The 27,709-nt window shown below is 43.0% G+C and overlaps 1 protein-coding gene across 1 annotated transcript in view; it reads left to right on the forward strand.

The window, feature by feature from the left end:
• TUSC3 (tumor suppressor candidate 3) overlaps positions 1 to 27,709 on the forward strand; it is a 331,289-nt gene that overhangs the window by 114,164 nt on the left and 189,416 nt on the right. The window contains exon 2 of the mRNA XM_068268622.1: positions 27,079 to 27,248. Within this exon, the coding sequence (XP_068124723.1) occupies positions 27,079 to 27,248 (170 nt within the window). The remainder of the gene's footprint in view (positions 1 to 27,078; positions 27,249 to 27,709) is intronic.

Raw genomic sequence — 27,709 nt, forward strand, 5'->3', positions numbered from 1 at the left:
AAAAGGGAAATATTGAAAACCCCCCCTGACACCCCCCAACCCCCCCCCCCCCCACCCCGCCCCTCGGAAGCTGGAATAGTCCCAAACTTGTTAGATTTTTACTACCTAAAGTGACACTACCATGCGGAAAAAAGTAATTAATAGTGCAATTTAAATTTACAAATATGTCTGTGTACATATGTATTTTAAAGGTCACAGTTTTTTGCAATAATGGTCCTTTAAAGGGATACTGTAGGGGGGTCGGGGGAAAATGAGCTGAACTTACCCAGGGCTTCTAATGGTCCCCCGCAGACATCCTGTGTTGGCGCAGCCACTCACCGATGCTCCGGCCTCGCCTCCAGTTCACTTCTGGAATTTCTGACTTTAAAGTCAGAAAACCACTGCGCCTGCATTGCCGTGTCCTTGCTCCCGCCGATGTCACCAGGAGTGTATAGCAGAAGCCCAGTATAGTCTGTGTCTGCGCAGTATGGTCCTGGTGCCATCAGCGGGATCGAGGACACGGCAACGCAGGCGGAGTGGTTTTCTGACTTTAAAGTCAGAAATTCCAGAAGTGAACCGGAGGCGGGGCCGGAGCATCGGGGAGTGGCTGCATCAACACAGGATGTCTGCGGGGGATCATTAGAAGCCCGGGTAAGTTCAGCTCATTTTCCCCCGACCCCCTACAGTATCCCTTTAACCATCCATCTTTGTCTCTTACTCTGTGTGGCAGATGATGGCGTTATAGAAGATGATGATAATATTGATAACAGTAATTTTTTTTTTTTAAATATAAAAAAAAAACATATGATATCTTTCCTAGAATCCACATAACAATGGTGCACGCACAGCAGTTTATGGAATTAGATATCACTAGATGCTGCTTGGAGTATAATTACTTTTGTAATGATAGTGATATAGTCTGATAAATGCAGTGTATTCAGAACAGTCATCAGCTTCCTGTCTGAGTCATTTAGTTTAACATCCACACATATTGGAATACGTATATTTGTAACATGAGTCTTCAGCTTATAGCATTTTTTATTTATTTTTTGCTGAACTGCTATCCATTCTGCAATGTGTTACCTAATCAATGCTGACTGCTTTTTCCAGCATCAGCAAATGACAGCCTCCCAGGGACTAACGTAAAGTGACACTGTGCCTCCCAGAAATTTACAGTAAATTGAGAATTGTTTTTATTAAGCAACTTGCAATTGAACAATGGTAGAAATTCCCCTGAGTGTGTTTTCTGTACAGAAGAAATTCTTTTGAATGTTTGGAAAGCACATTTTCCTTCAAACAACCTTATCTGGCTCAGTGGTGCAGAAATATTTCAAACGATAAAATACGACAGTTTAAACACCGTTCAGCTACGGAGCAGAATGCAGATACTGGAATGCATATGTAGCTGCATGCCTGAAACGTCTCTGTGTAATTCTGAAGAAGGCCCAGGAGCTTTTCTGTATTTTAATCGGAGCTTCCTCAACCATGCCCAGGTATCACAAGTTTCCAGAAACTTTAGAAACTGATAGTCATTGATGGAACAAAAATACTTCCTTTGCTGAAAGGGAATCTGTTCCATTTGACATGAGATGACAACGTTTGAAAGCAGAATAGAACAAAGTGGAAGTCACGCTTGCAATCTGCTCTGACATTGTTTGTCACATAAGCAGCTACAGAAAAGTGGCTATTTTTGTTGCCGTTTTTTTAAAGCTTAGTTTAGATATTTATCTCAGGAGGGGGAAGCCTCTGAATCCTAAAAAGGGCCTCCCGCACCCTCCTCAGCCAGCTCAGTCCAGCTCTGGGACCTCTGAAGAAAGGCCTCCTTGCACTTGCGCAGTAGCACTGTGTTGCTCTCGCTCCAATGGAAAAAGTGAACTCGATCGGGTACTACTGCAAATGTGCAGGTGGCTTACACATACGCAGTAGCACAGAGCCGATCCAGGCCAGGTTTTTCCGTAGAAAGCCAAGTGGGTCCGTGCTAGTGCGCATGCTCAAGCTATCGACATGTGTCAACAAACTCTCTTCCAAGGAGTCTCAGCAATGGAGAAATCTTGTGGAAGAGGATGGGGAAGCTTCTTTAGGATCCAGAGCAGTGGCATAACTGTGACTGCAGGGGGGCCCAGAGGTGTGTGAAGGCCCCAAATACTAACCTTACCTTTCTCTGATACTCCAGATCAGGTGTTTTATGGTTTCACATGTTATGAGCGTGAAGATCCTGATGGCTACACTTGTTTTATGTGCCTTGTAAGATGGGCCCCCAGGCTGTGAGGATCACCAAGGGGAGGCAAAGGAAGGCTTGGGAACATTAACCACTTCAGCCTACAGTGTCGAAAATCGTATGCATCCGAGCAATTTTCACCTCCCATTCATTCGCCAATAACTTTATCGCTGCTTATCACAATTAATTAATCTATATCTTGTTTTTTTCTGCCACTAATTAGGCTTTCTTTGGGTAGTACATTTTGCTAAGAATATTTTTTTTCTAAATCCATTTTAACAGGAAGATTAAGAAAGAAATGAAAAAAAAATCATTATTTCTCAGCTTTTGGCCATTATAGTTTAAAATTAATACATGCTACCGTAATTAAAACCCATGTATTTTATTTGCCCATTTGTCCAGCTCATTACACCGTTTAAATTATGTCCCTATCACAATTTATGGCGCCGATATTTTATTTAGAAATAAAGGTGCATTTTTTCAATTTGCGTCCATCACTATTTACAAGCTTATAATTTTTAAAAATGTAAAAAGATGCTCTCTTGACATGTACATTTAAAAATTTCAGACCCTCAGGTAACTATTTATGTAGTTTTTTTTTTATTGTAGTTTTTTAAATTTATTTTTTATGAAGAAATGTATTTGGTTAATTTTAATTTGGGAAGAAAAACAGCTAATTTTAGCTGTAATATAATGTAATTGTAACGATTGGTGTCAGCACACAGAGAGAATCTGATTATTGGTGATCTGCAGTATCACCAACAGTACAGATGTATACCCGATCATTGATGATCTGCAGAATCACCAATAATACAAGTATGACTAACCTCTGGACACCTAATGAAGTGTAAGTGTTTGGTGTAACTGTAGGCTATCTCCCCTGAGGCGGGAGACCAGTGTTGCCAACCGTCAGTAAATTCACGGATTGTCCGTGAATACACAGTAAAATTTCCCTGCCCGTGAAATCCGTAGCTGCAAAGGTGGTGTCTGTAAAATATACACAGGCGGGGGGCGGAGCTATCAGCCGGGGAGTCCTTGCCTCGCAGCAGAGACAGAGCTGACAGAGATCAGTCAGTCTCCTCTCTCTGTACAGCCAGCCAATCGCAGCCCAGATTCCAGCCTTCTCTATAGTTTGTCAGTCAGGCATCCGGCTCCGCCTCCAGCCCTCTCGTACAATCACAGCAACAAACAGGAGACAAGTCAGAACTGAGAACTCACAAGTTGTTTGCAGTGCAGCCCGTCCCTGCACAGCCACAGAAAGGTTTGTGCTGATTCTTTCTTACACTCCTCTCCCATTGTCTGGCTGCCTTGGAAGCCATGTGCTGATAGCATGATATGCCCAGGTCTCTCTCCCTGGGGGTAGGCAGGAGTTGTCTTGTTTTGCTGCATTCACTGTCTAAGCCCTCTGGTCTGCAGGGAGACTGCTAAACCTACACAGGAATGGGGGGGGGGTCTTTTTATGGGCACAGATGCTCCAAATTACCAGCCATGACCTGGGGTCAGTTAGTAAGTCAGCTCCCCTCCTGCAGCTTGTTTCCCTCTCCTTATAAGAATACCAGAGGTCAAAACGTTTGGAGAAAAGGGGGGGGGGGGGGGTTAGCAGGCATATACTGTTACCTGTGCTGATGCCTACTGCTCCCCCTTCTCACCTAAAAGCCCCCTGGGATCCTTTTCTGATTGGCTGGGTTGAACTTGACAGCGCAAGTGATGGCGGGGCTGCGCACATCCTACATGTGTATGGCGTAGTGATATTCTACGCATGCACAGTGCACTCACGGGCACTTTGTATGTTGCCTGCAGCCCAGCCAGTGCAGTGAAGTTTGACCCAGCCGACCAGAAGGTGAATTATGGGGGGCTGAGAGGAGAACGGTGGAGCAGTAATCATGAGGACAGGTAAGAGTATATGCCTGCTTCCCCCCCCCCTTTTCTCCAAACATTTTGACCTCTGGTATCCTTTAATTTCTATTAACCCTAAAGGCAAATACCCACAATGTGACCTTTGGCATGCTTTGTCTTATGACCAGCGTTTTCGTTCATGCCTGTCGTGCGCCGTTGTGTGTTCCCGTGGTAGGAAGATGGATCAACACTTGTTTGTTGTATCGTGTTGCTGTGGATTCCCCGATCCAGTTTCCGGCGAGCGTGTACCTTTAAAAGGATTCTTAAGTACAAAAAAAAAAAGATTTTAACTTACGTGGTGCTTCTTCCAGCCCTCTGGACTCCTACTGTGCCCACGATGCCCTCCTGATCCGTCCGTAAAAGGGCGGCCAGTCGGCTGCCAGCCCTGTTGCAGGAGGACAGCAGCGAAGTGGAGGAAGAGCTATAGGCAGCGGGGGAGAAGGGGGGCAATCCCCCCTTCTCTCACTGTCCCCTCCTGATCTAAGTGCGGAGTGGCGTTTGGCAGCGGGCGGGACTTACCTTCCGTCTGGCTCCTGCGCCGGAAGTTCTGCTGCTCTGGTCTGGACCAGACCAGAGTAGCGGCAAATCATCCCACGCCGGCGACGAGAGACGCAGCAGGTAAGTTCCGCTCGCTGCCGCCTGTCAGCCACTCCGCACTTAGATCAGGAGGGGACAGTCAGCGAGGGAGGGAGAGCACTAAGGTGAGAGAAGGGGAGGGGAGATTGCCCCCCTTCTCCCCCGCTGATGCCAAAGCTCTCCCTCCACTGCGCTGCTGTCCTCCTGCTGGGGGGGGGGGGTCACCTGGCTACCTATTGTGCGCACATATACCTCTGGCTACATATTCTGGGCACATATAACCCTGACTACATATACTGGGACATATACCCTGGCTACATATACTGGGCCCATATACCCCTGGCTACATATACTGGGTACATAGTTACATAGTTACATAGTTATTTTGGTTGAAAAAAAGACATACGTCCATCGAGTTCAACCAGTACAAAGTACAACTCCAGCCTGCATCCCTCACATATCCCTGTTGATCCAGAGGAAGGCGAAAAAACCCTTACAAGGCATGGTCCAATTGGCCCCAAAAGGGAAAAATTCCTTCCCGACTCCAGATGACAATCAGATAAAATCCCTGGATCAACATCATTAGGCCTTACCTACTAATTGTAGCCATGGATGTCATTTAACCCAAGGAAAGCATCTAAGCCGCCTTAAAGTGCAGGTATAGAGTTTGCCATAACGACTTCCTGTGGCAATGCATTCCACATCTTAATCACTCTTACTGGCTACATATACTGGGGACATATACCTCTGGGTTCATATACTGGGCACATATACCCCTGCCTACATATACTGGGCACATATACCCCCTGGCTACCTATTGTGGGCACATATACCTCTGGCTGCATATACTGGGCACATATAACCCTGACTACATATACTGGGACATATACCCCTGGCGCGGCGCAGGAGATTTTGTCAGTAAAAATAATCTTTTGTGAGTAAATTTTTAGGTATTTGTCAGTAAAAAATAACGTGAAAGGTTGGCAACACTGCGGGAGACACAGGCAACTCGGCCAGGCACCACCTGAGGAGCAGGTGGCCCTCGGCTGTGCAGGGACTATTTCCTAAGAGAGGAGATAGAGATAATCTGGCAGCCCGTGATTCCCTGGAAAACTGAGAATCAGACTGTACTGCAGCCAGAGGACTCCAGAGGAGTAGAGGCCACCGGCTGCTAGCAGGCCGGACTCTCTGAGGAGCAGGAGTCCTAATAGCTAACTGACACTTGGTGGAATAGTGTCACAGCTAGTAGATATAGACTGAGCACTCAAGGGATAAATGACAGCCTGGAGGGTCGGGCAGGCCAGGTCGGCAACACACAAGCAGATAAGGTACAGAGACAGAAGGCTGATTCGGTAACCGGGTACAGGCAGGGTTTGGCAACAGGTAGGCATATATGCAGAGGTACCGAATCAGAAAGCAAGAGAGAGGTCGACAGAGCAGATAGTCATAACAGATATAAAGCACAGTCCTAGTCTGAGGTGTGAGGTCCGTGGTCTCGACACCCAGGAACCAGTCTAGATAATAACTCAGCAATGACACAGTAATCCTAAATTTGGGTGTGAGGTCCTTGGTCTCTACACCCCGAAACTGGTCTAAAGTATAACACAGTAATGACACAGTGATCCTAAGCTTGGGTGTGAGGTCCTTGGTCTCTACACCCCGGAACTGGTTTAAAGTATAACACAGTAATGACACAGTGATCCTAAGCTTGGATGTGAGGTCCGTGGTCTCAACACTCCAGAACTGGTCTAAAGTATAACACAGCAATGACACAGTAATCCTAAGCTTGGGTGTGAGGTCCTTTGTCTCTACACCCCGGAACTGGTCTAAAGTATAACAAAGTAATGACACAGTGATCCTAAGCTTGGATGTGAGGTCCGTGGTCTCAACACCCCGGAACTGGTCTAAAGTATAACACAGCAATAACAATAGCGTAATCTGGCTAAGTGTGAATTCCCAGGTCCACCTGGTTCTAACACACTGTGGGATCTGACTGAGGTCTGAGTGCTCACATGTAAGTATTCGCAATGGCAGACAACCAGCAACTGACAAGCAAGATCTATATATACTTGCAGTGCTGTGCAGCTCCGCCCGAGCCACTCAGCCAATCCAGAGTCCAGCTGGGATCAGCTGATCGGCCTGATCAGCTGATTCCCCTTCTGCTGATATAAATGTCCTGTTGCCTGGCGCGCGCACGCGTAGCTCTCCATCTGTGTGCACTAGAAGGTCCAGACAAGCCAGACATGTGTTGCTGTGCGGAAACCGCCGGCCTGAACGTGGAGGCAGCCGCCCCGCCGCCAGACCGCGCGGCGGCATCCCCACTATTCATTACAGTAATCATTTATTTAAAAAATGTATGTGGGTGCAGTTTACTGTTTGGCCACAAGATGGCCACAGTCAAAAAGGTCCTGGAGCGTACGAGCACGCTACCAGGAACTATAAGGAGGCTAATTATATTCCCATTCACTGATCGGAGGGGTAACGGCAGGCAGCGGGAGCCCGATCGCGCGCCTCACACAGTGGCAGCAGCACAGTCTATCTGGACGGATATATCCATCCAGATAGACTTAAGTGGTTAAGGGGCTCCATCAGAGGTGTAGCAATAGGGGTTGCAGAGGTTGCGACTGCACTGGGGCCCTTCGACCAGAGGGGCCTCGAAGGGCCCTCCCTCAACTACAGTATTATCTCTCTCTATTGGTCCTGTGCTCATAATAATCACTTCTATAGATACTTCGAATAGTGGTTATCATTAACAAGCTGTTCCCCATTCCCTTCTTGCACCTCTGACACTGTAGTTGCCATTGGCAGGTTTTGGTGCGCCGTATTAATTGTTATGTATAGAGTGCTTGGGGGGCCCCATTGTAAAACTTGCATCAGGGCCCACAGCTCCTTAGCTATGCCACTGGGCTTCATCAAGGTTTTGCTGTGGGGTGCCATGATTTCTAGTTACGCCCCTGATAGGCTTCCCCCTCCCAAGGTGAGTACCCCATAGGAGAACTTTTTTTCCCTTAAGGTACACTTTATTTTTTTTTAAACTTTAAAGAATTTTATTAAAGTTTTGTAATAATATTAAGGTACACTTTAAATCCCCCTCTGCACCTGAAAACTGTAGAAAGGGTACACTGATTTAAAGATCTGCACATTAAAATTTTAAGATGAAATTGAGATCATTTCTTATGATAATTGCCAATGAGTTTCAGTGTGTCACCATGGAAACCAATGCTGTACTTGTCCTGGAACTGCCCTTGTAGGCAAGGCTGCACATCCAGAACCGCTGGTACATAGTGAGCCTGCAGCCAATACATTTTACAGAGCCACATCAATCCAACATACATGCAGCCTGTTTCAGACATATTGGTCCTCATCAGTGCATGGTATGAATTGATATGGCTCTATGGGATATGACTTGGACCAGTTCTAAGGAATACCCAACATATAACGCTAGTGTCATTACATCAACATAACACAATGTACACTGTGCATTAAAATGGGTGTGTTGTTTCATTACATGGTAAATTGCTATAGAATGAACACCTTTTTGCACACGTTATACAGAAGCACAGTAGACCCTGTGTTAGGTTAATGTAAAGAGTCTACAAAATCTTGGAGCAAGGTGAATGTCCTGATGGGACCAACCAAAGAACTGTTATTTATCTAATACCATATTGCGAACTGTCACAAGTTTCCACCAAGGTTTTGCTGAGCAATATAGATTGGACTTTGTGGCAAGGGACTGAGAACTGATTAGGTATTGGACTGAATTTCTCAGTAGACCAGCCCTTTCCCCAGCCTACGCCCAACATCGGTACTGTGATCTGTATATGCTGTAAAGTGGTTGATTGTTGTATGAGAAGACATATTGTAGCTCACTAGAATTTCTGTGTAACTAACCGTTTCCTTTCACAGCTTTTACCGGTGCACCGGCAGTGAAGACCAGAAGATTGTGTTATTTGACCTTTAATGTGCAAGGGAATTGTATGTTGATAACTGATTGATTCCTTTCTACAGTGACCACTATTAGGTGACGAATAAATCTTTGATAATTTCATCTGAGTCAGTGTCTGGTGGATTCCACTCAGCTGAGTGCCTGGTGCTAGCGGATAAAGCGGGTTACAGGTCTTTCTCGCTTCCTCAGGTCAATAAATAGAAGTGCTCAAGTCTTTGTATCACTGCCGTTTAGTATATTGTATTTATTGGCTTGAGGAGGTTGTATAGGCCTGTGGAACGTGGTGTCCCTATTTTTGTGGAGTGGATTATAAATGTAAATTTATCCCCAGCTTTCACATTTTACAGTTTATAATAAAATATCACATGTACTTACAGTATAATGCTTGCACCCTAAATTGGATACTCTGCCTCAGTCTGTAACATGCAGCCACCGACAATTATGTAAATTCTAACCACCTGACTTTGGTCAACATTTACCTAATCCAAATTGGCAAATGACTTCTTGTACAGAGCACTTGTACAGATGCACTGAATTGTGGAGTTGCTCAAGGTCTCCCATAGAGTTCTTAGCAAGTGATTAGTGATTGGGGAGAAAAATCCTGTCAGTCAGCAGAGAGTCCGACAACAGATGTGACATGTGATAGCTGATCTGAGAGTGAGGAGTTGGAAATGTGAAATGTGTGTCTCTCAGCTTCCTGGCGCTGTATTTTATGACAGACTTTGCAGGGAACGTCCTTGCAAGACTCATTCCTGTGTAAACACAAATTCCTTTGCAGTAAGACATTTAGGATAGGCATTATAAGTTCCTGAATCACTTCAAAACTATCTGTAAAATGCACCTGTCATAAAGTTGGCAAGTAAAAGTGAGTGCATGATAAAAAACACATTTTCACAGGTTACTTTCGGGGAAAATGGTATGTTAGAATAAGTCATTCCAGAGATATAGGTTGCTGCAGACATAAAGAGACTTTGACTTTTCCAGTAAAAGCCATGCTTGGACTCATGGCTTCCATTTCCTTTATTGATCCTATAATGTGAAGTATAGCTTTACTAAACAGCAGAAAAAGCTCATGTTTCCATGCCTTAATTGCTCACTATGACTTCAGAAAAAAAAATGTATTTGTGAAGCTGCTAATGAGTTGGTCATTCAGTTTTTAAATGTCTGTATAAACAGTGGTGCTCAGCAAGATTTCGGATATCTGAACTACCCAGATAGTCCGAACTTTTTCCACTATCCGAACTTAGAATAGCAAGTTGGATATTTTTTAAAATCCAAATAGACTATCCGAGCAAACTCGGATTTCCCATCTTAAATCCAAAAGCCGGGCGGATAGTTTTTCAGATATCCGAGCAGAAGCCAAAATCACTTTGAATGGCAAAAATCCCTTTCGAAGGGGGAAGGGGGGGGGGGAGAGAGAGAGAGAGAGGCCTCCGAAATGTTTTTTTGCCATTTGAAGAGACTTTTTGGAAGCATTTTAAGCCATTTTCAGGTCACTTCCGGTTTTCTATCCAGATATCCAAATCCGGACGGATATTGGGTTCGGATCTCCGAGTTTACTCGGATACCAAACATTTCGGATTCGGATATCCGATCCGGATCCGGATATCTGGGTATCCGGATCCGAATCAATTTGTATTTTAAAAAGGGGTATCCGAGCACCCCTGTGTATAAGTACCCTCTAATTATTTATTTTGTTGTATGCTATTATTATTATTAGTAGTAGTAGTATAGTAGTAGTTGTAGTAGTAGTAGTAGTAGTAGTAGTAGTAGTAGTAGTAGTAGTAGTAGTAGTAGTAGTAGTGTGAGTATAACATTTCATATTTTACCAAACAGTTAAAGGAATACTCGGGAGACATGTGAAATGAGGAGATAGACATGTGTATGTACAGTGTCAAGCACACACATAACTATGCTTTGTTTTTTGTTTTTTTTCTTTCTCTGCCTGAAAGAATTAAACACCAGGTATTCAAGTTATGGTAACCCTAACTGATAAGGAATTACAGCCATAAAACACTTCCCTGGCAGAGAATGGCTTCTGGGAACAGGAAAGAGATAAAAAGGGTCAATAGTCCATAGGTTTTAGGTCTGACATTCTTCAATGAATGTGCCATTAAGCAGAGACAATGAAACAGTAAAAACTTAAAAAGTAGAAAACTGTGCAATATCTACAAAAGTCATTTTTGGAGAAGGAAAATAGATACAATTGTCTATCTCCTTTATTTTCAACTTAGTATTCCTTTATCTTATCTTTATCTTAGAAATATAAAAAATATAAAAGTTAGAATTTTATAGTTGGGTAAAACTGTCTTGTACCCAGATAAGTCCAGAAACGTACAAGGAAATGGGAACTGTGTAAGACAGTGTGAGTGCCGAGAGTGATCAGCCAGTGCCTGGAGCTACAAACCTTCCAATATGCTGCAAGGCTGTAGAAGCTAATTAACAAGTGAGCTGTGAGAGATGAGGGCCTCTCCACTTTCTAGGACAATATATTTCTGATTCCTTTCATTTTCTTCTCTGGAGGCATTATCATACAGCTCAGCAGTGACCTTCCATCCATCATGTGTCCTTTTCTCAGCTACCCTATCATGTTTTAACTCCATGAAAATATCCTCAAAGGTTGTGAAGACCACAGTGGAAACTTATAAAACAGGACAATTTCTCTGATGTGGTAAGCATGATTATCAATGACCTGTAAGAGATGTGGCTTCAACTTCAGTATCTGGCTGCAAGTGTGGTTTCTGACCTATTTGTTGCCCCAGGCAAAGCTATCTACGTCACCTCCTCCCCACCTTACACGTGCACACACGCACGCACGCACGTACGCACGCACGTACGCACGCACGCACGCACACACACACACACACACACACACACACACACACACACACACACTATTAATGCATGGCAATTATACAGCAATAGAGGTGTTTTGCTTTTTTTTTGGGGGGGGGGGGGCAGTTCAAGTGCTGGCCTCTGAAAGGTTGACAGGGGTGTTTACAAAACTTATAATAATTGGAGCACCTCTGGGGACCACTTGGTGGTGTGTGGAAAACAGGTTTGGCTGCAACAGATTGTGGACAAGACCATACAGTGGCCATAATATAAACGTATATATGAACCCATGCTTCATGCTGGTGTGTTGCATTGTATAAATGTGCCACACTCTATTTTCCCATACATTACAGTGTCACAGGAAAGCATGCCACAGTATAACAGACTTTTAAAAATAAATACATTTTGGAGCCAAGAGGCAGTGAGTGCTATTTTAATTTGGGTTCAGTGCTGCAGTGGGTGCCAAGTACATTTTGAGGCCCTGTTTCATTGTATTTTATGTGCACTTGGGTGCCATGTTGCAATGGGTTTTAAGTACCTTTGGGTGCTACATTGCAGTGGGGGCAAAATACAATTAAATGCCATGTTGCAGTAGGTACTACGTGCCTTTGGGTGCTACGTTGCTGTGGATGCTAAGGTCATTTTGGGACCAAGTAGCAGTGGCTACTAAGAATATTTGGGTGCCACATTGCATTAAGCGCTAAGTACATCTGGGTGACATGTTGCAGTGGGTACAAAGTACATTTGGGTGCTACTTTGCAGTCAGTGCTAAGTATATTTGAGTGCAAAGAATACTTGGGTGCTAATGGAGCCTATTATCCCTGATAGAACCGCCACAAGAGTCACAGGAGGTGGAGCTAGGGAAAAGGACACAGGCAACCTGCACACTCTTCAGTGCTGCACAATGACACTGAGTGTGCATGTGGTGGGGGCAGAACAGAGTGGCCTACAAATATCTACTATTGAACCTGTCTGTAGGGAAGGCAGGAAGCAAAGCCATGAGCACAGGGATTCAGGGAACTGCTGCAGCTGATGGGGATCTTACTGTTCATCATCAGCAAGCAGTGCAGCTGCACCATGGGAGCAAATGGCACTCCAAGCAATGGCCTGAAATGTCTGTGTTCAAAAATAGCCCTGCATGCTACCAGTGTCTGGCATTTCTGAATGCTAACCTTGGATGGAATTATTCCAAAATGTATGGGTCCAACAATAAAATATATCTACAGTCAATAAACTGATCATGTGCAGCTTGTGATATCTTTGAGTACCAAATAGCTATTAAAAACATCACAGTTCTAATCATTCTCATATACCTATCTCTTAAAGTGGATCCGAGATAAACTTTTACTCATTGCATAATTGTGTCCCTTTCCTATAGTTTATAGGGCATTTCTCAAGCCAAATACTTTTTTGTTTTTGTTTTAATACTTTAATTCCCTATAAACTAAACAAGCCACGCCCACAGCCCTCCGAGTGCCAAGGCACTTTCAGACAATAGAACAATAGAAAGGGCTTACAGGAGCTCAGTCTGGGCAGGAGGAGGGGGAGGTGTTACTAGCCACTGATTTCAAAGGAGGAGGGAGAAGGAGAGGGGACTGAATTTACACACAAGAAAGCTGATACCATCTCCAGCTCTTAGCCTGTGACAATATGACAAAAAGAACATGGCTGCCCACATAGTATCACAGGAATAAATAATCATACACTTTTTAAACTTTTGCAGCTAGATATGCTGTGTAAACTATCTAAACTTTAGATAAGATATATAGACAAGTTACTTGTTATAGTTAGTTTTTCATCTCGGATCCGCTTTAAAGTTGATGTAAACGCAAGTTATGCATTTTTATCTAGGACCCTGTTTTGATTCTCAGCTTGCCAATTATACAGAGTACATTAATGCTCTTACCTAAACTGCAACCAGCAATTTAATCTAGGTATTCTTCTGTCGTTATGTAATCATTGCTAAGTGTCCAGCTGGTGCAATAAAGATTACTGTACAAAGAGCCAGCTTTTCCAGTTTCAGAGCTATAGAGATGCAGAGAGCTGGATGTACATCCTTCCACCTCTTCTGATGTAAATCTCTCAGCATGCATATTAGCAGGTAATATCTTGTTAGCATTATCACCTGATCAGATGCTTACCTGGTGGTTTTTAGCTTGTCACAATAAAAGGTGTGGCAAATGAATAGTGATATATGTAGATTCAATTCCTGGGTCTAGGTCCACATTAAGCCTCACTGTTTGGAACAGAAGTCTTCAGGTTTCAGTAGTTCACACATATTCAAAGCCCTTTTTACTTAAGTGATAAATGGAATGGTTATTGCAGATCATAAGTGAGCATGTAAATTTGCACTAGATTTATTAGTTTGCAATGGATTTCATCCCTCACCTAGATCATGTGAAATAACAATAAACATAGTTTTAGGCAAACCCTTGCACAGCACACAATGCAAATTCTTTAATCCACACATAGTTGGTGAAGAAATTCTCTTCTCAGTGTTATATGTTTGTTTAGGCAGATTAGCCTGCTTAATTAGTTCTTATCATCAATTGTAAATAGACTGCAGGAGAGCTCTGCCTAGGCAGCTCTCCACATAGTAAACACTGAGGATTAACCCTTTCAGTGCTCTCTGCAAAGTAAAGCCAAGTAAAACTTCAATTTTCTTTTTAGGGTCTCCATAAAATGTAATAAAGATTTTTTTTTTCCATAAAGCTTTTTATTATGTGGCTAATCTTTTAGAGCAGAAAGGAAATTCAGAATTTAGTTCCACTTTTAAGGTTTGTGACTTAGCAGTTTTGGGACGACTATAAAGGCAACGACAATCTCCTTTAACCACTTCCCCTCTGAGGGGTTTCACCTCTTGAACACCAGAGCAACTTTCACCTTTCAGCGCTCCTTCCATTCATTCGTCTATAACGTTATTAAAACTTATCGCAATGAAATGAACTATATCTTGTTTTTTTCGCCACCAATTAGGCTTTCTTTAGGTGGGACATTATGCCAAGAATTATTTTATTCTAAATGTGTTTTAATGGGAAAATAGGAAACAATGTGGGAAAAAAATTATTATTTTTCAGTTTTCGGCCATTATAGTTTTTAAATAATGCATACTACTGTAATTAAAACCCATGAAATGTATTTGCCCATTTGTCCCGGTTATAAAACCGTTTAAATTATGTCCCTATCACAATGTTTGGTGACAATATTTTATTTGGAAATAAAGGTGCATTTTTTTCAGTTTTGCATCCATCCCTAATTACAAACCCGCAGTTTATAAAGTAACAGTGTTATACCCTCTTGACATAAATATTTAAAAAGTTCAGTCCCTAAGGTAACTATTTATGTTGTTTTTTTATTGTATTTTTTTTTTTAATTACAAAAAAATAATAATTGGGAAGTGTGGGAGGTAATGAGTTAATTTATTGTGTAAATGTAATGTGTTTGTATATGTAAAATGCTTTAGGGTGTAGTTTTACTATTTGGCCACAAGATGGCCACAGTGTGTTTGTTTACATGCGATCTGTAAGCGTCCGGAAGGACGCTTACAGGAAGCAGTAAGAGGCTGAGAAGATCACAATGATCGCGCTGTTTCTAATAGAAGCAGTGGATCATTGCGGGGGCTTAGATCAACGAACGGGAATGGATTTTTCCGTTCATTGATCTCCGGGCAAGTGGGCGGCGGCATGTACGAGCGGCGGGAGTGCGGGCACCGGCGGTAGCGCGGACGGTACGGATTTCTCCGTCCCTGGTTTTTTAGGGGGGGAAAAAAGGGAAGAAATTCGTACCGCGGGGGGTTAAGTGGTTAAATACATTTAGGAAAAATGGTAGCACTCTGTAGCTAAACTATAATGTATGCAGTAAGCTTTGGGGTCATTTTTTTAAAACTTAAAGCTATTTTCCAATTTCAAGGTAACCTGTGTAGAGGCTATTTTTTAGTAACCTAATATGAAGCTATTACCTACATCCATTCAGAGTAACCTGCCTAGAGATCATTTTTTATAATGTCCTCCTATTTACAATGTTACTTGCAGAAGCAATGCTAGGTCATTTTTCAGCTGTCCTTGACTATTTCCTGAGTGTTCCGATGTCGATTATTTTATTGTCTTTTTCAAAATGCTGTTAAAACTATTTTATATGTTCTATTTTTTTCTGCTTTAAATTCATTAGTGATCATAGCTTTAAACAATAACAAAGACAAAGCCTTGATCCTTGACTAAATTGTATAAGCCAATTCATTCCTATCAAATTTGGATTCCTACAAAAAAATTAACTGTAAATAAATGTCGAAAATTGTTCTTTAGTCAAGAGCTCTGACTAATTAGTGTTCAGTCTCTCAAATCAGTTTGCTTCCTGCTGCTCTGCTCTATGTGATGTTGCACATTTAACGTGTTACCCTGTTGCTTTTTGTCTTGTAAACAAGTTGGAGTGATTGACTTGAATAGTTTTTAAGAAATGTGTTGAGATGAAATTGCAGGAAGTTCACTGGGATTCTTTGGAGTATTCACCCCATCTGCTGAAGTAACTGCAAAGTTTTGTAAGCAATGCAAAACTGCAAATTAGAATTGAACTTAGGGAGTCAGTCTGGTTGCTCTGTGTGTCACAGATCAAGCTGTTTTCAACTATCTGTTCAAACAAACTGTGAATTTAGGCAAAGTAGAAAAATAATATCTCAGAAACTGGAAAAAAAAAAAAAACATTAACAGCATATATATCCCAGCTATATAATCCCATAAATTTTCTTAAAAAAAATAAAAATAAAATAAAGAACATAATTCATATTTAAAGTGGAATTTAACTCAGAACTTCCTCTCTGCTCTTAGGCTACTTTCACACATGGGGCTTGATTCACTAAACCGTGATAACTCAAATATCACACCTTATCAAAGATAGGACACCTTATCAAATATATCACACCTTATCAGAGTAGCATAGCGAGTGCTACGAACGTATGCCTGCTAATTGGCAATGGCACTCATCCTGCCCTGAGCCCCTGCAGCTTTGTAGCGCTCGTTATGCTACTCTGATAAGGTGTGTTAACTTTGATAAGGTGTGATATCTTTGATAAGGTGTGATATTTTAGTTATCACGGTTTAGTGAATCAAGTCAATGGTGCAGTGCTATTGTCCTGCGGCATGAGAGCCCAGAGCGGAAAATCACACTGCACCATGTCCTATTTACCATTTCCTGCGGCAGACAGCACAGACAGGGTGATTTGTGTAGCTCCACCCCTCCCACTCAGTGAGAGGCTCTCTGCTGGCCAGGAAGTATGTCATTGAAATGTTGTCACTCTGCTTTCACATATACAGCGTTATCATTGCTGCACAATCCATGTGGTAGGCACAGATCGGCAATGCACTGCAGAGTTTGTGGTGGCCTTGCGTTGATTTAGCTACTTCTGTCGCACCACTTTGCCCTAGTGTGTAAGTCTCCATAGATTTACATTGCTCGTGCAATGAGCTGTGGTGGGGGAGAGTACTGTGACGCAATAATATGTGGTAACTGTGAAGTAGCTTAAAAGATAAGCCACAGCATAATAATCTTTATGGGGGGAAAAATCTTCATTACAACTTACGGAAATCCTTAAAAAAACTGAAGTTTAACTTGGTTTCACTTTTTGCAGGGAGCATTGAAAGGGTTAAGCCTCAGAGTTTACTGTGTGGAGAGCTGCCTAAGCAGAGCTCTCCTGCAGTCTATTCAAAGTCCCTGATAAGAACTAATTAGACATTTTGTCTGGCTAAATGAACACAGAGAAGAGAGTTTCTTCTGCAGCTATATGTGGAATAAAGACTATTCATTGTGTGCGGGATGAGCGTAATGACCTAATTACGAATTTCCGAAATTTCGCGAAATTACTACAATTACGATTTTAGCAGTAATCGAAATTTCGTAATTTTCGCAAATTACGCAAATTTTCGTAATTACGATTACGAAATTTAGTATTTTAAAGTTTGCAAAGGTTTCTATCCCTCTAGATGCCTAAAATGAATAACTAACCAACCAACCAACCAACCCCTCCTCCTCCTCCTCCTCCTCCTCCTCCTCCTCCTCCAACAGTTGTCCAAACAGAGCCAACAGAGCCCCAGATAGCCATGTAGAGGTAGGTCACAGCTAGCCTGTTTGGACAACTGTTGAACGCAAAAGGAAAAGACATGCCTGGATGGAATCGAACCTGTAACCTTGCTGTTACCAGCCAGACACACCAACCAATTGCACCACAGCCAGGCTAGCTGTGACCTAACTCTACATGGCTATCTGGGGCTCTGTTGGCTCTGTTTGGACAACTGTTGAACGCAAAAGGAAAAGACATGCCTGGATGGAATCGAACCTGTAACCTTGCTGTTACCAGCCAGACACACTAACCAATTGCACCACAGCCAGGCTAGCTGTGACCTAACTCTACATGGCTATCTGGGGCTCTGTTGGCTCTGTTTGGACAACTGTTGAACGCAAAAGGAAAAGACATGCCTGGATGGAATCGAACCTGTAACCTTGCTGTTACCAGCCAGACACACTAACCAATTGCACCACAGCCAGGCTAGCTGTGACCTAACTCTACATGGCTATCTGGGGCTCTGTTGGCTCTGTTTGGACAACTGTTGAACGCAAAAGGAAAAGACATGCCTGGATGGAATCGAACCTGTAACCTTGCTGTTACCAGCCAGACGCACTAACCAATTGCACCACAGCCAGCCTAGCATTTAGCATTGTGAAACCATCCTCTGCTAGGCATGATTTCATTTTTGCACCTCACTCTATCGCATGGTCCATGGTCCAATCACAAAGCCCTGCACCCAGCATGTGTCTCATATGACTGTCTACAAGTAAGATTTAGGTTAGCAGTCTATTTAGTGTGTGTTTGGTGGTATGGTGGTGAGCATAGCTGTCTTCCATGTGGTTGGCCTGGGTTTGATCCCTGGACATGTCATGAATGTGAGTATGGTTTTGAAATACTACAGATCTCTGAGAGAGAGAGAGAGAGAGAGAGAGGGAGAGAAGGAGAGAGAGGGAGAGAAGGAGAGAGAGGGAGAGAAGGAGAGAGAGGAGAGAGGAAGAGAGAGAGAGAGAGAGGAGAGAGAGAGAGAGAGAGAGAGAGAGAGAGAGAGAGAGAGAGAGAGAGAGAGAGAGAGGAGAGAGAGAGAGAGAGAGAGAGAGAAGGAGAGAGAGAGAGAGAGAGAGAGAGAGAGAGAGAGAGAGAGAGAGAGAGAGAGAGAGAGAGAGAGAGAGGAGGAGGAGGAGGAGGAGGAGGAGAGGAGGAGGAGGAGGAGGAGGAGGAGGAGGAGGAGGAGGAGGAGGAGGAAGGAGGAGGAGGAGGAGAGGAGGAGGAGGAGGAGGAGGAGGAGGAGGAGGAGGAGGAGGAGGAGGAGGAGGAGGAGGAGGAGGAGGAGGAGGAGGAGGAGGAGGAGGAGGAGGAGGAATTCATTTTAGGCATCTAGAGGGATAGAAACCCTTACAAGCCTGAAAAAGTAAAATTTCGGTTGGAGACACGAAATTCGTCATTACGGGAGTGAAATTTCGATTACGATTTGAAAATTAATTACGAAATTACGAATTTGGGTCGTAATGTTAAATTTCGCATTCGTAATAAAAGCAGTTCGAAATTTCGAAAATTTCAGCTCATCTCTATGTGCGGTGCAAGAGTTTGGGTCCACTTTAAAAGCCATTATGAAATGATTTACTACTTAAGGAGCAACAAATTCTTGGCGAACTTGGCTATCTTGATTTCTTTGTTAGCACAAGAAGAGATGTAGAAAGAGTTTGGTAATTTAACCAGTTTACTGCCGCAGTACAGTATATTTATGCCCTGGCAGACTTTGTTTCAGTGCCTGGGTGTCGAAATACACATCCCCGCTGCGACAGACACTGTCTTACTTTCTTACTATATTTGTCTTTTGACGGTCTCATTCATTTACTCTCTTTGTGTTATTTATCCCAATCAGTAGCTAGAAGTTCAACTGGAGACTGAGATTCTCATCTCTTCTTTTTAGGTCACTAACTTTGGAGTGTGCATGCGCGTGCACACATGCACGGGAATGTGTGTATGTGTGTGTGTTTCTAAGTGGAGGGGGATGTGGGACAATCTGAATGAATGTTCTTGTTGGTGTTTTTTTAGTGGTGTGGTATTGTTTTTCCACCATGGGAGATTTTTCTGCTTTCTTACTGGTGTGCTATTGTTTACTGCCATAGTAGGTTCCCTGCTTTCTCAGTGGTTTGCTATTGTTTTTCCACCGTGGGAAGTTCCCTGCTTTCTTAAGGCTCATACACACCTACCAACAATCTGTCCAACTATCTTCCAAACTTGTCCGTTGGAAGATAAGTAGGGTGTGTGTACAGCTAATAAATGACCAGATGAACAACTGGTTATTTGCCCGATCCAATCGGAGGATTAATCTGCCCAACTATTATGCAGGTTAGAATGTGTGTACAAGTCTTTTGAACAACTCTATTGTTTTTGAATGCAGACATGTTGTGAAGTTTGTCATTTAGCTTGCGCACATAGTATTTAGTGAGTTGGATGTTTAGTTGGTTGGCATGTGTGTACATACTTGTCAGGTAAACAACTTGCTGTGTGGTTGGTCATGTTGTGTGGTTGGTTGTGCATGAAGTTGGACATGTGTATGAGCCTTAAGTGGTGTGCTATTGTTTTCCCACCATTAGAGGGTTCTGGCTTCTATCAACCTTCTGTCTCTATAGAGCTATGTGACATATGTATGTCTATGTGACATATGTATATTCGTCCTTGGAAGGATCAGTCATGGCTGGATTGTACAACCATCTGAGTATATAAAATATTAATTTAGTTAGCCTACAACACAGGATCAGTAAGAACAGAGAACTATAATACTGAATGAGGAGTGGCAATTATTGTGCCGTAAACAGCACTCAGCATGGATTTTTGCTGAGTCATTCAACAATGCAATCTGACCTGACACTTAATTGATGTTAGAAAAGTGTACAGATTCTACACAGATTCAATCAAAATGAACCAATATGCTTGAACAGGATTGGTTCTATCAATCTTTGGAATTTTGAAAGGAAATGTGAACAACTGTAGAGAAAAAAACCTATTCATATGAACCGCTTAGGAAAAAATAATTTTGGATGAGCTGTTCTCCAAACAATGTATTCTTGCCTTGGTTGTGTGTGTGCGACTGTGTGTGTGTGTGTGTGTGTGTGTGTGTGTGTGTGTGTGTGTGTGTGTGTGTGTGTGTGTGTGTGTGTGTTTGTTTGTTTTTTGTAATAAAGTGACATGGCTGGAATGTCATAGCAGGCTGCAGTTTGCAAAGCAAAGATAATTTATAGCAGCATTTAATTACACAAGAGCTTTGCAGCACATATTTTCTTTAGCACTTTTTCATTGAAAGCTTGTATATACTATACTTTAACCCGTATCAATCTTATGTCGGCCTATGTCCAATATTAGCTTTTTTTTCTTCCAACATAGGAGGAAAACTAGCTGCCGTTGGATGGCACTGCTGCCTAATAAAATAAAAAGCATCATCCTCTTGAGATCAAAGTGTAGGACTAATGGTGGCCATACATGGTACAATTTTTTCATCCAATCTTACAATTTCTATGTAGTATAAAGGTAAATTAAGTGAATATACTGAAAGGATAATTTAGGCATTTCCCTTATATTACATAGAAATGGTAAGATTGGATGAAAAAATTGTACCATGTATGGCCACCATAAGTCCGGCACTATGATTGTCAGGGGCCCAATCCACTGCCAATGTGCCATGTAATATAAATATTATGGTTGCATTTGGGCTTGCTGTAGGGGCGCCACTGTTGGATTTGGTCCGGCACAGCATCCCGCCATGTGGATCAAAGTTTTGGAAGAAAATTTGACACTTCGATGCCCTCCCATCACCTCTCAGCACCGCAAAATAACAGTATGCTGGTGCGGGTGCATGGAGGACAGAGCTAAGGGCCTCTTTCCACTACACACGTATTCTGGATGTAGAATGCCTATGGGCCTGTTTCCACTAAACGTGATTTCTCTGATGCAGATTTCCCATAGGCATTAATTGGAGACAGTTTTCTGCATCCAGAATCCACATGTAGTGGAAATGAGCCCTAAGGCATGCGAGCTGGCACCAGCCCCGCCCCCTCCCACTGATGTCAGGCCACCTCCTTACTCTAGAGCAAGGCAGCACAGACCGTCCAGATTGGTGCCAGTGCGATATCGTGATTACCCACTAACCTCTCCCCAGTCCCCAGCTTACCAGGAAACAATTTAGTCCATTGGGGGACATTGGTGGTCACAAAATAGGATTGGAAAGGGTTAAGACTGGATATTTACACAATTACAAATGTATTGTAAAGTATAGATAGTGAAAGTAGGCAATATATTCAGCTTCATCCACACTGCAACCTTGATCAATACGGTAAAAAAGAAAAAGGACACACTACTCACTCATCAATATTTAAAAGTATTCAGCCTCCGATGGACTTCTTTTTTTAATTAGACACTAAACATATAAAGCTTAATGTGCTTTTTATTAGCCTAGGACATAAGAGCATAAGGTTTCATGGCGTGCCCTACCTCTATTTTAAATAAGTTATTTACTTTTAATTAGAAACCCGCTTTCAAGGGTACCCTTAGAATAGACTTCCACTGACTGTTCAGATCTTGGGTCAGGTGGTTCAGCTATAATTTGTATGCCTGTAGCTATCTTTAAAGAGGAACAGAAAGTTTCATCTTTGGCCTTTCATTTGTGGGAAGTAAACAGTCTGCTGTACTGATCATTTACAGCTAAATTCTTTAGTATCTTTGAAATACAGCCGAGGCATAGTAATTATGCTCAGTGTGCTGACATGCACATTTATATACAGGAAAAAAAGCTTGTGGCATCATATTTAAAAACAAATAATTGCTGCCAAATGTGCATTGACACAGTATTGAGTAAAGGCTGTGAATACTTATGTACATGTGATCAGCTTTTTTTAAATATGATGCCACAAGCTTGGCACACCTATCCTTGTCCAGTTTTGCCCATTCCTCTTTGCAGCTCCTCTCAAGCTCCATCAGGTTGGATGGGAAGCGTCAGATCTCTCCAGAGATGTTCAATCGGATTTAAGTCTTGGCTCTGGCTGGGGCACTCAAGGCCATTTACAGAGTTGTCCTGAAGCCACTTCTTTGATATCTTGGCTGTGTGCTTAGGGCTGTTGTCCTGCTGAAAGATGAACCATCACCCAGTCTAAATTCAAGAGCGCTCTGAATCAGGTTTTTGTTCCAGGATGTCTTTGTACATTGCGGCAGACAGTCATCTTTCCCTTTATCCTAAATAGTGTCCAAGTTCCTGCTGCTGAAAAACATCCTCACAGCATGATGCTGCCACACCATGCTTCACTGTAGGGATGGTGTTGGCCTGGTGATGAGCAGTGCCTGGTTTCCTTCAAACATGATGCCTGGCATGCACACCAAAGAGATCAATCTTTTGTCTCACCAGACCAGAGAATTTTGTTTCCCATGGTCTGAGAGTCCTTCGGGTGCCTTTTGGCAAACTCCAGGTGGGCTGCCATGTGCCTTTTACTAAGGAGTGACTTCCATCTGGCCACTCTAACATATAGGCCTGATTGGTGGATGTTGCAAAGATGGTTGTTCTTCTGGTAGAGGAGCTCTGACAGAGTGGGCATCAGGTTCTTGGTCACCTCTCTGACTAAGGCCCCTCTCCCTCAATCACTCAGTTTAGATGGCCAGTCAGCTCTAGTAAGAGTCTTGTTCCGTGGTGAATGAGCTACACTTCGACTGGGCCTATTGCTAACAGCAACACATGCCCTCAATATATTTTATAAAAATTGCTCACTAAAAACAAAAGAACACTTTAGAGTTAATTATCTGCTACAAGTCCAACTATTTTTCTAATGATCAATGTTTGGCCTCATTTTTAACTGCAAGAATCACGAGAATGGATTTTAAGGTGATATAAAATGGAGGCTGGTGTCACATAAAAAAAATCATAGGTAGTGACAAACTCAATTCAACTTTTCAAAAAATGTAATTTTCAAAATTGTGATCAAACTTCAGAAAATTTTAGGAAAACTACATGAGTTGGAACCATACAAACTACCCATATTTGAATATCCCTGGATTTTTCCTTTTCATAATGGTGACATTTATGGCCTTCACCAGATGTTCAGGCTCTTCTGGGGCTCTTCAAAGAAAGAATGGTGCTAAAATCATGTGATCCTTCCCTAAAAATCGCACTATTCATGGGTACTTTTAGTTTTGCAATGACGTAGTAGATTTGTATGGTGTTGTAATGGTCCGTTCTGCTGTCTGCACAGACAGACAGCTTTTTGACCATTTTGTAGGTCTGAGTGCTGCAGGTCCCTGGAAAAGAGACCTGTCTTCTCTCTGCAAGTTTCAGAATTACTCTGCTGGTGAGGAATTTGCATCCACTTGTCATGCAAATTGCTTAGCTGCTTCCTTTGATGGCTTGCAGTATAAATGCCATTTCCTCCCAGAATCCCCTGCTGGTCATAGAGGTTTGTTCCTGCTAACTTACCTGGAGTTCAGCCCTCTGCTACTGTTGCTAATATTATCTTAGTGGAGTTAATTCTTGGGGGAGTGCTCCTAGAACTCCTACTTAGTGCAGTCAGGTTGTGTTTAATTTGTACTGCCTATTCTGTCTGTCTGTTGGGATCGCATTCGCCCTAGCGGTAGTGGCGGTGGATCCTTCTGTAGTTTGTATCTTATATATAACCTCGGCTACGGTTGCTATTGGTTACTTCTTCTGTCTGTCTTGTTGTGTGGATCGCACTCGCTCTTGCGGAAGAGCGGTGGATCCCTTCAGTCCTTTTCTTGTGTACGGATCGCACTTGCTCTTGCGGAAGAGTAGTGGATCCTATCTGACCTGTTCTTGTTGTCTGTTTGTCTGTCTTGTCTGGAACGAACGCTTGCTGTAGGCTCGGTGGGATAACCGTTTAGCAAGCGTTCGCGTTCTCTATTCATTTTTGTGTTACAGTGGTTAGTTAGGGTTGGCGCCTTTTGTCTCTGTTGCGCTTCTCGTGCGGCGACTGCGCTTAGCGAGTGTGTTTGTTATTTTCCTTGGCGTTCTGATCATTGTTTGCTGTGTCTTTCTTTCTACACTTATGCTCTGTCTTTACTCTGTCTAGTGTCACTGTTGGCAATCGCCATTCTTGCGGTTGCGTTCCCGCTTGGTTTCCGCTGTTGTGTGTTCGCCGTCGCCAGGTGGCGACTAGATTGGTGGACACACATACATTCTGTCTCTGTGCTCACTTTCCCTCTACAGGTGCTTTGCACCACAGCTGGGTTCTGTTATTTTATACGCTTGTGGAGGATTTCCGCAGTGTCAGCGCACCTCTTGTGCGCTGACCACGGAGATAATTCCACAATCATTACAGGTGTCTCTTAGACATCTCTGGAGATATATTATAAAATATATTTGTATTTTTTTTAAAACAATAACAACCAGATATTAAAGGACCTGGGGCACAGAGCTTGTCGGGAGGACATCTACTTGTGGTTTCAAGTGATGGGGTCTTTGAGGAATTTAAAAAAAAGATCTGATAAGAGACACATTTTCGGAAAATGGTACGAGACTATTAGCTAAATTAAATGAATGTGTTCCGTTCATCATTACTTGGTTGCTGTAAAGTAGGTTTGTCTACTTTATCCAATCCGTCACAAAACTTTTCATTGAATAAGTAACCAGTTTGGAACCTACTTACAGAAGTTCACTTCAAACTTGATTGTCAGCAAGTGACACTCACATGTACTCAAACAGTTCTTTGTTTCAAATAAAAACATATTTAGTTTCAAAAAAAAATTATTGGATGACAACAGGTACATAGGTAAACATATAATGCCATAAAATGTAATAAAGAATTACATAAACACATGTTACTCACAGTTGAGAATGGCACTATCAAGGTTAATAGTTTCCAGGCCTGCGGGAGGAAGAAAGTAATCAAGTAGGAGGTTAGGCTGGGACTCTCCAGAAGATGTCGAGTACTTATTATAAAGTGCTATTGCAGTGATGTTTAGCAAAAAAAATAAATAAATAAAAAAAAAAAGCATAGCAGAAGGAAGCTAATGAAATTATCTGACAAAGTTAGGGGGTGGTGGTCCCAACCTAAATTGCTAAGAGGTCTGGGGTTGATATCAATGTGTGTACCAGAGTATAGCAAATCCAATAATTTTAACAAGAAAAAATTACACTGCTCATGTAGGGACTGGAAGAATTTTTTAGCGATGGGGTACCGCTCAGAAGTGTAGGAGATTATAACATCTGTAAAGCGCTCTGGACTCCAGGAGGTAAGCTCAGCTGAATCCAGGGATGCCAAATTTTCTCAAAATGGTGGGTCCTGTCCCAAAGATTGGCCTTAATCTTCTTGTTTATCATAGTAGTATGTGTGCGGGCAAGTATGCTTTGGAAAGACAGGGTCTGTTTAACCACCCTGGAGGTAATGACGAGCCTGGCTCGTCCAGCAGAAACATGCGGAAAGTGGTAATGACGAGCTAGGCTCGTCAATACTGCCAGGGAGATTTCCTGTTTTTCTGCACCGCCGGCTCCACTTTTCCCTCATCAGAGGGATTCCCCAGAGTGGCTGGATGCCTGTCAGCACGCTGTGGGTAGCGATCTGTGCTACCCCCAGCGTGCAGAACTAGCATCCAGCCACTCTGGGAATCCCTGTGCAGCTGGCGGGCAGAGAATGTGCGTGCGGGCAGGGATCCCCCCTTCTGTGTGGAGGGGGTGGCCGGGTGTGTGTCTCCCTTCTGTGCAGGGGGGGAGATCCCCCTTCTATGCGGGCTGGTGGCCAGGTGTCTCCCTTCAGCGCAGGGGGGGGAGGGGGAGATCCCCCCTCTATGTGGGCTGGTGGCCGGGTGTCTCCCTTCAGCGCAGGGGGGGGAGATCCCCCTTCTATGCGGGCTGGTGGCCGGGTGTCTCCCTTCTGCGCAGGGGGGGATCCCCCTTCTATGCGGGCTGTTCGGGGACTCCCCCTTCTGTGTGGGGGGGTCCCCTTCTGTGCGGGCTGGCTGAGGGTGGCTCTTTCCTCTTCCTCCCTCCGGATCCCACGTGCGTCCCCCCGTACCCCCTCCCCCCCAAAAAAAAAAGGTTGACAATTATTGGAAATTAATTGAACCACTTTTTGCACGGAAATCCTGGGGAAATAGAATGCCAGGGAGGTTAAACCATTGTGAAGCAATATAGGTTTTGGTAGCGTTCATAATGAACTGTATAAGTTTGTGCTGGGAGTAGGGAATAAAAACATATTTAAAGGAAATTGGTTAGCTTGTTAAATTTAACAAAGTACAGTACACATGTTACATAGTTATGTGGGTTGAAAAAAGGCATACGTCCATCAAGTTCAAGCAGAAAATAAAGTACAACACTAGCCTGCACCCTCACATATCCCTGTTGATCTGATGCAAGACAAAAAACCCTTATAAGGCATGGTCCAATTAGCCCCAAAAGGGACTCCAGATGGCAATCAAATAAAATCCTTGGATCAACACCACTGGGAATTACCCAGTAATTATTACTTCTGTGATTTACTTTTGCTAGATACTGTATAAACTGTCCTGAAAAATGAGAACCTTCACAGACTATTAACAAAGTAACCCTAACAAATATGCACTCTTTACCATTTTCTCTAGAACCTTTTGAGTGAAAAGGTGGATCAAATGATGGAATGGAGCTCTCGCCGTTCCGTCATCCGTATGAATGGAGACAAGTTCAGGAGATTTGTGAAGGCACCACCCCGTAACTATTCTGTGATTGTGATGTTTACCGCCCTACAGCCACAGAGACAATGCTCTGTATGCAGGTAAGTAAAAACAAATATACAACTGAGGATATTGTTTTTGCTCTCTTTAGACTGCATGTCATATTATGTCACAAATTCTGTAATAATAGAAGGTTTGAAGTGAAATGGTGTTGGGCCCCTGTGACATTTTAGGTTTTTTTGTTTGTTTGTTTGGATTGTCTTGTCTTGTATCTGAATTGGCCAAGCTTCCTATTCTATTGTGCACTCCAGCACAGCTGGCTAGCAGTGAGAGCTGAAAGGCACGGATATCCTACCAACACAGCAGGGCCGGTTGCTTCCCAGGCCCAGCAAGCGGACCTGACACTAAGGTGGCTGCACAGGGACAGAAAAGGGGAGAGAAAAGAAGCAACGCTTTCCAAGTCATGCAGGGTAGATGCTTTATTAGGTCACTAACTGTCTCCCAAGAGTAACTGCTGCTCTAAACTGCCCTAAACTTCCTAAACCATCACATAAGCACTTAA

Source organism: Hyperolius riggenbachi, chromosome 1, assembly GCF_040937935.1.
Source record: "Hyperolius riggenbachi isolate aHypRig1 chromosome 1, aHypRig1.pri, whole genome shotgun sequence".
Classification (NCBI taxonomy): Eukaryota; Metazoa; Chordata; class Amphibia; order Anura; family Hyperoliidae; genus Hyperolius; species Hyperolius riggenbachi.